Source organism: Oreochromis aureus, linkage group 6 (genome assembly GCF_013358895.1).
Source record: "Oreochromis aureus strain Israel breed Guangdong linkage group 6, ZZ_aureus, whole genome shotgun sequence".
Lineage (NCBI taxonomy): Eukaryota > Metazoa > Chordata > Actinopteri > Cichliformes > Cichlidae > Oreochromis > Oreochromis aureus.
The window spans coordinates 16,749,741-16,766,391 of NC_052947.1; the positions used below are offsets into that span (position 1 = coordinate 16,749,741).

Here is a 16,651-nt window from a genome sequence, read left to right on the forward strand (position 1 = left end):
GGTCCCAAAGAGGGAACTTCCATAGGGATTTTCCTGGCTGGGAATTATCTTGACTTGTCGCGGTCTTTGATTTTGCCTTAAAATCCGCCCGTGACAAGTTCCGCGGGAGTAAAGTACGAGGCAATGGCGCTCTTTGTACGTCGGTCTGCAAATAAACAGATTAAAAAAATTCACTACATTTTTTGCGGTGCGTTTGTCCTCTTCACAATTTCAAATCAAATTAAACGAGTGTAAAGGCTGCACTTTCGGAACCTTGCTCTAGTTGGCCACATGTTTCCTTCGGAGCTATTCAGCGCACGGACACTTGTCTTGTTGAACGGTAGATGCACGATTTATAGCAGAAATGTAATTGGGCGTTTGAATCAGCAAACACAGAGCCTGAATATGAGATTATGTCCATTTTTTGCGGATAATTTTTGTTAGCAACTTTTAGAATATCTTCAGGGTGCTGCTGGGAGAAGGACTGTCAAACAAACATGCTAACGGCTGTGTTGGATGTGAATTCAATGTTAACGTTTGTGTATTTGCCAAATTAACAGCGCCACTTAAACATCCCCGTAGTTTATTTCTAAACATCAGCCTGTGGACAAAACCAGCATACAGTAAGTGAACGTTAGTGATGCAAGTTAAGGAGTATTTTTTAATTGCTGTTATAAAGCCGATATTATGTTGGGAATAATAATGATAACTTGGCATGCCTATTTCGAGAAAAAAAATGAAGATCTAAAAAGTATGACTAAATGGAAGGTACAATATACAATCATAAAAGAAAGTTTTCACAGGTCTGCACCCCGGATTCAGGAGCAATACCTGGAGTAATGGTTTCTGTATCATTCAGACTCGCATTGTCGAGGAACTTTATAAAGTTGCATTAGTTCATTGAGGTTGGAAGGCATTCATTTATGCACACCTCTCTAAAGGTCCAGCCACAGAATTTTAGCCGGCTTGAAATCTGGGCTTTGATTGAAATAGCAACGACTTGATTCTTTTTCTGTTGTAGACTTGCTGCTGTGCTTGGCATCATTGTCCTGTTGCATGACCCACCTTGCACCAAGCCTTAGCAGCTGGATTAATGTCCTTACATTTGAGTGTAGAATGCTGTGGTATATGGAGTTCATGGTTGACTCAGTGACGGCACTGTACCGGGGCCTTGTGGCTGCAAATCAAACCCAAATCTTCACCCTTCCACCACGATGCTTGACAGTTGGTTTGAGGTGTTTGTGTTGATATGCTGTGTTTGGCTTTCACCAAACAGCTGCACTTTAATCTTGTCTTTCCAGAGGACATTGCTCCATCAGTCTTGTGGTTTGTTCACAAGCATCTTTTCAAAGCTAAGCATTGTTCTTTTTTAGAGCGAAGAGGCTTTCTCCTGACAACATTTCTAAACATTTCTTAAACAACACTTGTTTAAGGTTTTTCCAAATTGCAGTTTTATGAACTTTAACATGCTAACTGAGGCCTGTAGAGTCTGAGTGCACCCCCCCCACACACACACACACACTCCCACTGTAGAAGGATTGACTTCAAATTGTTTGGAAATGGCTTTGTAATCCTTCCCAGACTGATAGGCACCAACAGTCGCTTCTCTGAGCTCATTGTTGACGCTTTTCCTCCCTGGCACTGTATTAACACACACCTGAATGCTCCAGACCAGCACACTGCCAACACCTCTGCTTTCATGGAGGCGCTCACACTTGCTGATGATCAGTTAATCAAATGTATTTAGTTAGCTGTACCTGGCTACTACTTATGCTCTTAATTCCTGTGAAAAATGTAAGGATGCACGTTAGCTGCTCTTTTTCATATGGCTGATTAAATATATAGCATTTTAATTTGTGTTTATTTATGCAGTATTTATCTTCTGCAGCATTGCTTTACTCAATATCAAAGTTTTACTTGATTTTGAAAACGAATCTCTGTTATTGACATTTTTTATTTCACTGCACAGAAAAGCTCCTTTGTTTTTGTCTTTTCTGGGTGTAGTGCTCTGGGCGGGGTGGCTTGAAAGTGGCTTCAGATTGTACATATGGTATCATGATTATCTTTTCTTAAAGAATTTCCATTTATTGCTCTTAATTTGAGGGATGCCTAACACCAGCACACGGCAGAAGCACAGCAGGAGGACTCGAAGGCGCCGCCGAGCCGATCCTGCCAGGAACGAGCTGGTCTCCAGCTCTCTGGAAAGTGCCCAGCAGTGCTTGTTCAACCAAGATTATGGAACTGCGTTTGCGCACTACCTCCTGGTGCTCAACCTCGCACCTGTGTTTAAGGACTTTGCAAGGGTAATTACTGTTTACACTACACTGAAAACCAGTCCGTCAGCACTCAGTGCCAAACGCTGTCCACAGATAAGCAGTCACAATTATACACGCACAGGTCAAATTTTACAGCAAGCGAGCAGGATTTCCTGATACAGTGCTTCTCTGAAATGAGGATCACCAAAAACTCACAGTTATTAAAAGCAAAATGAAAGAAAAACATGGAAAAAAGTGTAAAAAAACCCCGTAATTTAAAATACCCTAATCAGTGCATACAACCAGACTTGGAAAGTATGGTGTCACTGGGACAGACAGTGAGTGAGTGAAGTGAAGATGAAGGAAATTCGGTGCACACGCTGCACGTAAGAATGAGAAATTTGATGCTGAACAGAGAGCCGGTGAAGAGTCATAAATAGAAGTGTGATGTGAAACCATCTGTGTGGTCTCGTAAGTCATCAGTTTCATGTAATGTTAAAGCACATCACAGGTCATCTACTTTAGAAAATGTTGGTCTGTGTTTTGTATTGTTTTTTTTTTTTAAGTCAAACAAAAGAAAATATGGGTGTCAGTGACAAAGACTAATCAGAATTATCCCAGACAATAGATAAAGACTATGACTGATCCTTGAGGAGCACTGAGCACTGAAATTTAACAAAATCTGGTTTCAGATAACAAAAGGCAGATGTTTTTCAGAGAAAAAAATCTGAATATGATCTGTGGATAAATGGTATTTATGCCTATAGCAGCGAGCACTTAGAGAGTAATAGGGGTGCTCGAACTGAACCCTACACAAGCCCCGGAAGACTGCAGTGGAAATTAGGACTCGAGGACTGTTACAGAGATGGTGAAACTTTTGTTTAAGGGATAAAATCTAATCCAATGGTGTGCCTGGAGTACTGACCTAGTCACATGACCTCTATGGATATAATGATCTACAGTGTCACAGAACTGATGTCATTCAAAGACGATTTGAAGCTTTAGAATTGCAGTCTGAGTTGAGGTCCTTTAGTGAAACCCAAACTGAGGCTTGTTTTTATGCTGTGCTTCTTTAATGCATACAAAATGTTTGACCAAAAAGTGAGTTTGGATATAGATGCATAGTTCCTGAACACAGGAGTTCTAAGTTAGGTTTCTCTGAAAAGTGAGCTGGAAGGGAGCATGCTTAAAATACAAAGGGATACAGCCTGTGGGCAAGTAAGAAACCATAGCTACTACAGAAGGGGGAACGCTTAGCTGCCTTTAGCAGTGAAGAGGATCATATTACAACCGAAGAGCTAGAGAATGGTTTAACTTTTCCCTTTAAAGGCTATAAAAAAGAGGAAGAGATGATTACTGGGCCTAACAGCCATCATCTTATAACAAAAAAAAAAAAAATAAATCCAAAGACATTCATTGAAATCTCTCCTTTAGGAGTCCTTCAGGTTCACTCTCTTCAAATGGGCAGAAGAACTGGACTCTCTGGGCCGCATTCAGTACCTTTTTGATTGCTATGAACAAGCTCTGGAACTTTTCCCCGATGACGAGGTGATCCTAAACAGCATGGGCGAACACCTGTTCAGGTACTCTTCTCTGCAAACTGTTACCACAGATACTGTGAGTGTAAAAAAAAAAAAAAAAAAAAAAAAAAAAAAATATGTATTCAATTTTATTATTAGTTTCTCAGTTTTTTAAAAATTGTTCACGAGTGTGAGGAGAGTAGGGTGGGAGGGCGCAGATGGATTTGTGCAGCGTGCGCAGTGACGTGGAAGCTGTGACAGTCTTCTCTAATGAAGAGAGAACTGTAAAAAAGTTGCTTCCACTTTTGGCCATGAGCTGTGGGTAGTTACCAAAAGAACAAGATCGCAGATACTGACGGCAGAAATGAGTTTAGTCATTCTTCGGGGTAGCGGGGGTCTCTCTTAGAGCTAAGGTGATGAGCTCTGTCATTTGGTAGCAGGCTACAGTAGAGCTGCTGCTACTAAACATCTAAATTAACCAGCTCAGTGGTTCAGGATGCCTCCTGGGTGCCTCCTAGGTGAGGTGTGTTGGGTGTGCCCTACCAGGAAGTGGCCTCAGGGCAGACCCGGGATACGTGGGAAAGATTACATCTCTGGGCTGGCTTGGGAATGCCTTGGCGTCCCACCCTGAAAAGCTGGAGAAGGTAGTGGAGGAGAGTGAGGTCTGGATATCTGTGCTTAGACTGCTGACCTCACAGCCTGGACCCGAATAAGTGGAAGAAAATGGATGGATGGATTTAAAAAAATCCTATTATATTACTTTGCTTGTAGTATATATTATATTATATTATATTATAGGATATGTGTTTTAAGCACTTGTGTTTCTTAGTTCTGTAGCATTTTACATTCTCTCAATAAATTATATTTTAATGCTTTTTTTTCCCCCCTTTTACCATCCAGAATGGGATTTAGAGATGAAGCTGCAGGTTATTTTCACAAAGCTCTAAAGATGAGACCAGACTACCCAGAAGCCAGAGAGAACTTCTACCGTGTGGCCAACTGGCTGGTGGAGCGCTGGCATTTCTTCATGCTCAATGACCACGGGAGAAACCAGAAGTACCAGCAAGCCATTCAGAAGGCTGTTCAGAAGGGCTGCAACACTGTACTTGACATAGGTACTGGTACTGGAATCCTTGGGTGAGACATTTTCCATTAGAATTTGAAACCTGTTCATTTGCTTAAGTTATCCAGTGTGATTTGAAAGTTAAATTTTGACTCTTTGATACAAACTCCAGAGTTAGTGGCGGATTTATGCTTCTTATTGTGGCTTCAAAGGTGAATTCTTGTCCTGATTTCCTGCTTCTCTCTGTGAAGTATGTGTGCTAAGAAGGCAGGGGCTGCTGAGGTGTACGCCTGTGAGCTCTCAAAGACCATGTATGAGCTGGCCTGTGAGGTGGTGAGTGCTAATGGAATGGACGGCAGCATCAAGATCCTCCATATGAAGTCCCTGGAGATGGAAGTGCCAAAGGACATACCGCACAGGTGCACTTTGTACTTAAAATACTTCTTAATCACCCTCCAGGTGTTGTAGTTTAGCCAGTCTCAGTGTGTAGTGGTGTAATGATCTTTGTTTTATGAAGTCTTTAAAAAAAAAAAGGTTTTTCCATAAATGCTTTTATGCTTCCTACAAAGGGTATCACTGGTGGTGACAGAGACAGTAGATGCAGGATTGTTTGGAGAGGGCATCATAGAGAGTCTGATTCATGCTTGGCACCACCTCCTGCTGCCGCCCAAGGTAACTCCTAATCATTAAACACAAAGATGAGTCTATAAACACGGCAGTCCTTCATAAACTAGTAAATAAACTGCAGATGTCTAGCTGCAGTCATTAATGCATTCATACACTCACAGAGGGATGACACTGGGTTTGGGTGAAGTTCAGTTTCTCCAATGTTCAAGTGAAGTACTTTAATAGATTATTAAAAAAAACACGGACAATTGAGCGCTCAGTACTTAAAGTTAACACATATCTTACACAACAAAACAAACTGAACCATGGTTGGGGCTTTGTCTGAGATCAGATTTAAAAAAATAACGATTGAATGTACGAAAGAAGCAATGCTTGTAGCTTAAAAATCCCACATAAATAAATAAATAAAACATTTAGACAGTTTTGCACATAAGCCATGTGGATAAAACGAATGTAATTAATTTAAAAAAATCACATAAATTCAGAAGATGTATGTAGGTAGGTGAAACAGAGATAGAGAAGGTTTGCTTCCGATTTCTAGGTTTCAAAAGTCTTCTAGTGAGTAACACTTCCTATTGAACTGATGGGACAAGCATCAAGAAAGCGATCATGTGTTTTATCCCAAAAAAAGAAGTTCTGGCGTAATCTCTGTGTCACAACTCAGCGTTACCAGTTTGTAGGGTACAGGGATTAAACCAGTTGTTGTTGGTAAAACTGCAGGGAGGAGAGGACCGGTCAAATCAGCGAAAGGAATAAAAAGACAGAAGCGGGTTAACAAAGCAACAGTTACTTAGTCAGTAATAAAAGGAAAATGAAAGCAACACTCAGGATATAATTATGTCTAAGAAGTGACCATTTGAAACGTCTCGCTGTGGTGTTTATGTGTTTGTGTGTGTATCTGTGTGAATGAGAGAGCTGAGCCTGACCCAGCCCGCAGCCAGTAAAAGAAATACCTCAGAAATGCAGATAAACTCCACTTATTGCATGCTCAGCCTGAATCAGTTTAGCTTATAAGACGTTTGTCAGTGGCGTAGACCAAAAGGTGCAGTGGTGGGCTGCAAAAAATGCAATTCTAGTCACCTGGTATTGACCTGAAGTGCTTAAATAAGGCAACAAAAGCAGGTTGAGCTTGCCGATTGGTTGGCAGAGTAAGAGGAACTACAGAGCAGGATCCGCCTATGACAAAAGCACAGAAAAAGCTACATGCGGGCGACACTGGCCTGGGTGGTAACACAGTGTCAGCACAAGCATCTGTTAATGTATAGCCAAGGAGCTGCCTGTTAAGTGTCAGAATAACACATACAAAATCAGAGTTTATAGTGTGAGATGTGACAGTTCAGCACATCCAGTAACTTACAAATAGTTTTACCCTGCTGTTAAAGCCAAATGTATCCAGTCGACTTTTATGTGAAATGTTAACAATATTAATAGGATTAAATGCTTAGTAGCATTAGCAACAAATATGCCTTTTCCCCACAGAGGGGTGAGAATGAATTTGGGGAGCAGTCTGCCACAGGACGGGTCATCCCCGCAGGAGCCACGGTCTTTGGTATGGCTGTCGAGTGCACTGAGATCCGCCGGCATCACAGGTAGACCCAGGAGTCGATTTGTGTTCCAGCGTATAGGCTACTTTTCCTCCAGCGACCTTAAAAAGAACACTTGTGTTCACTAGCTGTCTGCATCAATCAGCTGACTGCGTGTCTTTTTTTTCTTTTTATGCAGGCTGTGTGTGACAAAGGTGGGCGGTCTCTCCATGGCTGCAGCTGGAGAGCTCCACAGCCCAGTGAGCTGCAGCTCCGAACCAGACGACTCCATGGAGCCGTACACTACAGAAAGACTCAGCAGACTGCCAGGAGGATATAAACCTCTCACAGAACCATTCACAGCCCTCAACATAGATTTCAACAATGTGCAGGTGATGAGGGCTGAAACATATTCAGTAATAGCCAGTATGATATTAGTTTATTTTGACTTTACTTTTGCGTGTTCCTTATCTGCCATAGAAATGACCGGAATAATTTAATAATGAGAAAAAAATGATCTGACCACGTTACAGGCAAAGGATATTTATTCACACACGTGCAGTAAGTGGGCTGTCGCCTCGATGCAACACTGCCACTTTAGCAGATAAGTTATACTTAGATTTATGCTGAAACCTGCTGCTGGTGTCTTGAAAACTATAGAAAATGAAACTTTTCTGCACTTTGTTCTTTAACATTTGGAAGGCGTTCCTTTAAGAACCTCTTGCTTATGAGATTAAGATTATTATGTGTAGATATTGGCTATTTGCTGATAGATCGTTATTGGCATTTATATTGGCTGATAAATTACATTAAAAAAAAAAAATTGAGAAGCGATGGGAGAAACACCCTTCAACCGTGTTTGAGTGTTGATGTTGCAGAGTTTATCCACTCGAGGGAACTCTGCTAATTCCCTTTCAAATCAACCTTTTCATAGATACGAGTGCAACTTGGAAATTTATTTTTCTAGTATTGGCGTTCAAATTTTGAACTATTTTAACATATCCACTGGCATGCTTGCACTAAAGTAAATATTGTTATTTTTAGGTGGAATTGAAACATCTCAGATGATGTTTGCTGTATTGCATATTAAACTGCTCTTTGCGGTAGATGAAAATGGACTGGTACTTGTGTAGTGCTTTTCTACTCAATTTGAGGAGAAAGTGCTCATTACTACAAGCCTCATTCATCCATTCACATGAGTGCTTTTTTTCATTCTTAAATGCCTTTGTCTAACATTTACATACACACATGATTAGAGATTAGAGGAACCAGTTATTGAGCCACTGACCATCTGATTAGCGGACAACCTGCTTTACTTCCTAATCTGTAACCGCCTCACTGCAACTCTCAGTGCCTGCCAGCAGCATGAGAGGAGAGATTTAATAGCAAAACAGTGGTAATGGTCTTGGAGACTTGTAATTTATGAAAGTGCAGAACAACATCTGCTTATTGCTCAGTCTAACAAGCAGATTGTCTTTGAATTACTTTAAAAGCAGTAACATCTGTCAAATTTATCAGCCCTTCCGAGTTTAAGCTTGAATTGAGTTTTGATTTTAGCTCCTTCACAGATCTGTTGCTTCTGCTTTAAGTGTGACATGTTTTGTAACCTGTAGGAGCTGGAAGGTCTGAGCTCCAGGGAGGTTCAAGAGATCCGGCTGCCCGTCATTCAGCAGGGAGAGCTGGATGCTTTGGCAGTGTGGTTCCAGCTCCACCTGGATGAGGAGAACAGTCTGTCTACTGGACCCCAGGAGGACACTTGCTGGGAACAAGCCATCTACCCCTTCCACAGTGCCAAGGGTAAGATGGGTGGACACTTCCACATAACCAGTCCACTTCTTCATTTGCATGAATTGAGCATGTTTAAATGTAACATCTGATCTGCTTGTGTTTGCTTCTTGTTTATCTTGCATTTCTGTGTTACATCAGATGAGGGCAGTGTGTGTTAAAGTCTTCTCTGTTTAATAATGTGTGGATTACTTTAAGAAACATTTTAGCTTCTAATAATCACTTCTGTGTTGTTATTTTCTGGGAATTTTCCACTACAACATGTAATTTATTTATAAAAATCACATTTAGTGAAAATGTAAGACCCATTTAAGAATTATGGGATCGTCTCAAATGAAAAGAGCGTATTTTTAAGGCTCACAGTAAGGCTATTAAAGTAGCATAAAATGGATACTATGAAACATTAAAACTGTCAAGACTTTTAAAAAGTTTTAATTGCTTTCTGAGCTTTAAATTAACTTTGGCAAATGTACCTAAGGGCACTGCATACTCTTTACTTTGCAACCATCCCAGGCCAGCGTGAACTTAATAGCCACCGACATTAGGTGACATGTTCCGGTTGGCATCGCAGTACATCATCTTTGAAACAGGCCTCTACAGCATTTCACTGCAGCGCTAATTGGCGAAGGCAGCCTCAAGGGTGCTGCCACCTTTCCCGGTGATCACCAACATCCGTTTCCCCGCTGCCCTGACGTGTGCGCCCTGATCGCCTGTGACACTCTTTAGTGTTCATGAAATTCTTATAGGCAATAAATATGCATTTTCCTCCAACGCCTGTGACGAGCCGCGTGTTGACGCGAAGACACGAGCAGATGTTATTCCTGTAGGAATCCTCTCGCTGCCTGGTCCCCTGAATTATAATTTCTCTGCTGGATTCCTTTCGTCTCCTCTGTGCTTTTTGTTTTCCATCCTGCGTGCCCATTTCTCACATTTCAGCAGCCATCTAAATAGTTTTCAGTATATATTTAAGATGTTTTTAACTATATTTTTTAGTGTCTATAAATCATGTTTATGTGTACTTATTTTAAAATAATGGTTTTGACACAAGTGACGTTTGTTGCTAACACAAAAAGATTGAGAAGGAATCTTGAGAGCAGAATTTCTACAGATTTGGTCACAGCCCACAGGGTCATAGACAAAGCATGTAAGAGCAGACGTTTCCTTATCTGGAAGGAGGCAAATACTGAATAGTATGCAGTCAGAAAATACATCCTTTTTTAGTTCGAATCAGTGTTACAAAAACAAAACGTGGTGCTATTTATTTAACAAAATTTAAATAAATAAAAATGATTCAGTAGCTTGTAGAAGCAGCTTTAACAGCATGAACTTGGAGTGATCATTTTCTGTATGACTTTATCAGTGTCTCTTATTATTGTAAATGAATGACAGACAGATGACCTCATATTTACTTTAGAATACTTTGGTACACAGGGTTGTTCGTGGTCATTTGAGAAGCCATACACAAACAAGAACCAATAAAAATGATCAAAAACAGGCAAAAAAATGTATAATTACGTGTTATTTAAGAGTAATGCATCTTCAGTAAGGCCTAATGGTTACTCTGAATTTTCAGTATGATTTTATCTCTTGAGTATCGCATCAATCAGAGGCTAATTGTTTGTCATCAGGTTGATCATTTTCCTTCATTGAGTTTTTTTTCTCAGGTTTTGTCCTGAAGCCACGAGATGAGCTGATTGTTGAAGTCTCCTGCCGAGATGCCTACCTGAGGCTCTGCAGTGTTGCTGTGCTGAGAGACGGGCATAAAATCAGTTTAGACAAACTAATGGATTCTCAGTATCCTGTTTCAAACCCAAACCCTGAGGCAGAACTGTGCAGTGCATTAGCATGTCTTCAAACTGATCAGAGTCAAGCGAGAGACTTCTGCATGCTGGAATGTTCGGAAATGGCGCTCCTGAACAATCAGGATTACCATCAGAGTTTTTGCACCGCGTTAGCCAAACTCATCTCCCAGCTGAAGGTTAAGTGCCAAAACCAAGAGCGAGGGTCCGCTTTTCAGCCCGGCCCCGCTGTCGCCACACGCTGCGCGAGCCCGTTTTATGTGCTGGACGTGTCGGAAGGCTTCTCTCTGCTCTCCCTAATCGCTGCCAGCCAGGGTCACGTGAAAGCCTTCAGCTCGGTGGAAAAGAAGAAGCAACAGGAAGTGCTTAAGAGACTGGCTCGCTCCAACAATATCTCGGAACAGCATTTGGAGTTCTGGCTCAACAACACGGAGGATGAGCAGGGGATGCTGCAAAGGCCTTCCAGGGAGAAGCTCTGGAGTGCCATCATCCTGGACTGTGTAGAAACCTGTGGCCTCATACGGCAGAAGCTGATGGAGAAAGCGTCACTGGCCAGGTAGGAGTGTGCGACTGATAAAGTATTTTGCTTTCGCATGTTTTGATTCCGTTTTTAGTGCTTTGCTTTTAGACGTGTCAGCTTAATTTCTATCAATTATCCCAGATGTCTGCTGGAGGAAGGAGGACGTATTTTCCCGGGAAAGATTGTGGTGTACGGTATGCTGGTGGAGTCTGAGACTTTGCTACTGGAAAGCGCTGTCCAGGGTCAGGAGCCCACACTTGGATTCAATATTGCTCCTTTCATCAACCAGTTCACTGTAAGTATGCCTGCAAAATCTACCAGAACACTTTATTATGGTGTTTTATTTTGCATGTAAAGGACTCTGTGTGTGTGTCTTAAATTGGTAAATACGTTTGTTTGTTTGTTTTCTAAAAATATGCCTTTGATTATGATCCCTCCTAATGTTAGTTTCTATAAACTTGTCACCTTTAACATGGATTGCTAAGCTGTGTACAGAGCACCATGTAGTAGTGCAAAGTTCAAACAACTGTTTGATCAGAATCAAACAAAAGTGCCGCAGTTAAAGTTTGGAGCTCCATCATTCGGGGCAGCTGTGGCTCAGGTCAGAGTCAGAAGGTCAGTGGATCAGTCCCTGGCTCCTGTAGTCCATGTGCCGAAGTATCCTTGGGCAAGCTGCTGAACCTGGAGTTTTGTGTGAATGTTAGCAAAAGGGCTTGGGGACATAAAAGCACTGTATGATTGTGTGTAGGGTGAATGAGACTTGGTAGTAATAGAAAGTACTTTGAGTCTTGAGTAGAATGGCGCTATGTAAGTACCAGACAATTTACCATAATTTCCATGTACTGTGGGTGAAAATTATACTTATTTCCATTTAGTTTAGAGTGGTTTTTAGGTAAAAAAATAAATAAATCCTTTTTTATCTTCTTACACTGGGTGTTGATGCCAGCTTTCAGTTCATTCACCTTTGTACAGACTCAGTTTTAGCTCTTGTCTTTTTAAAACCACCTTCCCTAAAACCACTTTCTTTGATTTGCCTCCAGCTGGCTTGTGCTTGTGTGCACCATCTTTTCCACTTGCCGACGTGGAGGTTGTTTAAAAAAAAAAAATGGCAGCGTCTCAGATCCATCTGTACATTGAATCCAATCTGGAATATGGAGATTGTGAACATCCACAGGAAAAAAAAAATTACCACAGTTTGATAAAAATTATATGATTACCTGTGAAAGGACGAATCCACTGGCAATCAGTATTGACTGTTGTTTGAAAAGTAAATTTGACTTGCTTTTTTTTTTTTTTTTTTTTTTTTTTTTTTAAGTTAGCCTCCAAAACATTTGCAACCTGCAACGTATGGCTAAACTTTCTGAGTCGGATGGATCAGGTGTGTATGCTACGCTTAGACCAGGGGTGCTCAATCCCAGTCCTCGAGAGCTACTGCCCTGCAGCTTTTAGATGCGTCCTTGTTCCAGCACACCTGAATCAAATAAATGGCTCGTTATCAGGCTTTTGCCAGACTTGATGGCATGCCGAATTGGTAATCCAACTATTGGATTCAGCTGTGTTGGAGTAGGGATGCATCTAAAAGCTGCAGGACAGTAGCTCTCGAGGACTGGGATTGGGCACCCCTGGCTTAGACTGATACCTCTGGCTGTGCCTGAGAATGACCATATAAGGAAATCCCCTCTTGCTGACACCAGCCAGACCCAATAATAGAAGAAAAAATTTAGGGCAGCCTGAAGCTTGAGCTTTTAGCTTACAGAGATTACTTGTATGTAATTATTTAAAACTTTTATACCTTCTAAGGTATGCAGAAGAGGGTCAGTGAGCAGACATGTCAGCTAATAACAGGACACTGAAGCTACAGTTTACACAGGCTCACAGGAGTATTGTTGCTGACCATGTCCACCCTCTTCACTCCATGTCACAAAGATCAAATCATCCCAAACTGGTTTCTTGAATATCACAATGAGTTCACTGTACTCAGATGACTTCCACAGTCACTAGATCTCAAGCCAGCATTTATGCCATGAAGAATTGGTCCATTATTCCATAACCATATTTGTTCCTTCTAGAAAAAAACCCAAAAAACATTTCTATCAGTGCTTTTTTTATTTTATTCTAATTTTTGCTTCATAACTTTTGCACTGTCCACTTCCTGCTGTGACAAAACAAATTTCCCACGTGTGGGACTAATAAAGGTTATCTTATCTTATCTTATCTTATCTTATCTTATCTTATCAAACATGCTCCAAAACTTTAGTTTTTGTATTATTTCTTCATTCATGCTTAAGCAGACCAGAATCCTTGTCTATATTAGCATTTTAAATTAAGCGACTTATATTCTTCTCAGTGTAGATGGCACAAACATTTTTCAAGACTTAATTTCTAAACAGGAGGATGACATGAAATAGTTGTTTTACTTATAACAGCTTCATAATTTCAGTTACGAAGGGTCTTCTTACGATCTATAGTGGTTTTAAATTAAGTCAGATCTGGGCTAAATTACAGGGAATCACAATCAACCCAGATTGTAAAGCCAAGACTTTTTTAGTTTTCATAAAACAGTTTTTACTTTGCTTTTGTACTTCACTGGCTGCTTGTATCTGATATTCTGTCTCATGTTCATGATGCAATAACAGTCAATATTGACAGTTTTCGCATACAGTATGCCATGTTTGTAAGCCTGCATCATTTACAAAGATCGTACAAAAGGGTTATTTTAAATAGGACTGACACGTGGTGCAGTGTTATTAAAGTATAAAAAAAAATATCTCCGATCGAATGTGACGTGCCAGAGATAATCAGGCGGATTGGTAGAAAACACACAAGTACTTCATTTGGAATACCAAGGTCCAGGACTTTGTTTTCTGTGCTCCTCTTTTGAAGTGTGCCTCTGCGTGAAACAAGCTGTGAATTTCCTTTGAATTTCTTCTTCTTTATTTGGTCTGGAAATATTTTTTCTTTCCCTAGCATGATGTTTGTGCTCTAATTTTGCAGGCCTCTCTCGGGACGGTCGTTTGTTTTAACAGATGTTGTCTTTGAAGCCCTCGGCGGAGGGCACTTCCTAACACAACTGTCACACAAGACACAACACATAGCTTGGCCCTAAGACATTCCTACCTGAATACATCAGTGCACATTACATCAGGCACATCAAACGGTGGGCTCTGAGGTCTACACAACTGCGACAGGGAGGAGAAAAGCTTCTTTTGTTCTGTAGTCAAGGAAACTGTGGCAGTTTCTGTGCTGCCACTTTCTGGCAGGTTTTTAGGTCTGCTGCGGCCCGTCTGGATGAGGTGGAAGATGTGTTTTTGAGCTAACCCGTGAGGGAGTGAAGTCCCTGCTGAAAATAACATCGTGTGGTTAAATACTAATTTTTGAGACCAACAACACTGAGTCAATTTAGCTGTTCCTTTATTCTTTTTAATCTTAGCCTGCTATTAAATTTTAAAATAAATCTGTACCTTTAGCAGAAGTAAACTGTTTTTTTCTTCTTTTAAGAAATAATAAGAAAGATTCAACAAAAGCTCCTTTTTTAATCTTCTGCCTGAAGCTTACTTTCTTAAAATTTTGGTGACTGAGTGCCAATTTCAGAGCCTGTACATGAGTGAGATCCACACAAGATTAAAGCCTATATACTTACCAGTCACTTTATTTTTAGTTTTAAGTGCTTATGAAGGCAAATATTTAATTAGCGAATCACATGGCAGCACCTTGTTGCATCTAGGCATGTAGACACGGTGGAGACGACTTGCTGAAGTTCAAACTGAGCATCAGAATGGGGAAGACGGGTGATTTAAATGAATGTGAATGTGGCATGGTTGTTGGTGTCAGACAGAAACTGCTGATCTGGTGGGATTTTCCCACATAACCATCACTAAGGTTTCTACAGAATGGTCCTAATAAGAGAAAATATCCAGTGAGCAGCAGTTCTCTTGGTGAAAATGCCTCATTGATGCCGGAGGTCAGCTGATGGGAAGGTGACTGTACTTCAAAAAATTACTTGTTCTGAATACACAATGTGTTAGTGGGTGACAGCAGCGGAAGACCACAATGCATGCCAGTAAAGGAAAATGGGTCCAACCTGGTACTTGCCGGGTGTACCTAATAAAGTGGCGTTTATGTGACATTTTCAGAGCATAAATGCCTGTTCTGGGCCATACTGGGTAATAGTATTTATGGGTAAGTATTTAGAGTACCTATACGTATTTATAGTAGTTATGGCATTAGTTGACACGATCAGTATTTGTTAATGTTAGGAAGGCTTTGTCAGGATAGAACAGAAGTGCTATGGTTGAATTGTGGGTGAATGAAATGCAGCATAATTGTTCTCTTTCCTTTATTATATTTTTTAGGTGCCGGTCCATGTGTTTCTGGACTTTTCCACACTGGAGTGCAGACACCTCAGTGAATCTGTAGAGCTCTTTGTTCTCAACCTCATGGATGCCAACGCAAACTACATTAACAGAGAAGTCAAGGTTAGTTGTACATCAGCACTTTCAGTGATAACATCACGACTGGAATATGTATTAATTTTTTTTTCTTTTAAAGTAAATAAATTTAAAAAGAAATATCGCCTGTGATAGAACAGGGCTGAAGTGCTGAAAACTGATTTACACATGAAATCTGCTGATAAAAAATCCACAAGCATGAAAAAAGAAGTAGAAATGAGTCAGATCTGTATTTGTCTCCCCACAAACTTTTAACCTCACTTTACTTTCTGACTTTGCCTCTTTGGTTGTGAATGAACAGGTCCAGGCTACATCTGCAGGCAGGATAACTGCAATTCCCTTCTGGTATCACATCTACCTGGACGAAGAGATCAGTGTGAGCACCCTCGGCCAGGCTTCTCACTGGAAGCAGGCCGCCGTTGTTCTGCAGCAGCCCCTGGAGGTACGAGCAGGAGAGTGGGTCCGCCTCGCCGTGAAGCTTCACAAAAGCACCATCTCCATTTTGGCCCATATAGAAAGCACACCTGAGCAGATGGAGTGATAATCGCTCACTTTTTAGCTTATTTGTAATACATTTCAGCCGACTGTTGTATCAGCTGAGTGATAACAAAGACAGTATTGGTCTGTCAGATGTATCAGAGTCGGTGTACTTGTTGTCTGATGGCCATTTTTTTTGTTACAGATCATATTGCAGAAAAAGATGCTTGCGGTAAATTGCATGTAGAAATTGTGTCATCATGTTTGCCCAGCAGTTCACAGCCTGCTGTTTACAATACTCTCAGCACTGTCTGCAGAATACGGATGAGAGTATATTTCAAAGAACACTGCTGCTAATATTACATTCCTAGTATTTTTTTAATGCCCTTTCTCTATTGACATTTTTCATGTAGTACCAATCTCAAAACATTGGGATCACAGTTTAGTAACTCCCTGCATGAAAAAACCCTTGTTAGAAGTTTAAGGAAAAAGCCTGCTGTATATTTTGTTAAAGGAAAATAGGTCCACAAGGACTTGTACTTACATTTGTAAGTAGATAATAAACACACACACATAATTACAGACTCAGTTGTTTTTGTAAACATCATTCATTTGACCTATGTTGCATTTTTATAATAAAGGCAAGAAAAACGAA

At 40.7% G+C, this 16,651-nt stretch overlaps 1 protein-coding gene across 1 annotated transcript; it reads left to right on the forward strand.

Moving 5' to 3' along the window:
- The first annotated feature begins 275 nt into the window (after nucleotides 1–275).
- On the forward strand, nucleotides 276–16,651 carry prmt9 (protein arginine methyltransferase 9). Its single transcript, XM_031752329.2, has 13 exons — nucleotides 276–602; nucleotides 2,083–2,282; nucleotides 3,669–3,817; nucleotides 4,655–4,891; nucleotides 5,069–5,236; nucleotides 5,387–5,489; nucleotides 6,924–7,033; nucleotides 7,167–7,359; nucleotides 8,581–8,764; nucleotides 10,417–11,107; nucleotides 11,213–11,366; nucleotides 15,424–15,546; nucleotides 15,821–16,651. The coding sequence occupies exons 2-13, from the start codon at nucleotides 2,085–2,087 to the stop codon at nucleotides 16,058–16,060; spliced, it is 2,550 nt and encodes an 849-aa protein (XP_031608189.1). The 5' UTR covers nucleotides 276–602; nucleotides 2,083–2,084; the 3' UTR covers nucleotides 16,061–16,651.

Bases quoted from the DNA above. Each gene is read 5' to 3' on its own strand.
- prmt9 (XM_031752329.2), top strand. From the start codon at position 2,085: ATGCCTAACACCAGCACACGGCAGAAGCACAGCAGGAGGACTCGAAGG. The intron at 2,283-3,668 runs GTAATTACTGTT...TCTCTCCTTTAG, and splicing joins TGTTTAAGGACTTTGCAAGG to GAGTCCTTCAGGTTCACTCT. The intron at 5,490-6,923 runs GTAACTCCTAAT...TTTTCCCCACAG, and splicing joins ACCTCCTGCTGCCGCCCAAG to AGGGGTGAGAATGAATTTGG.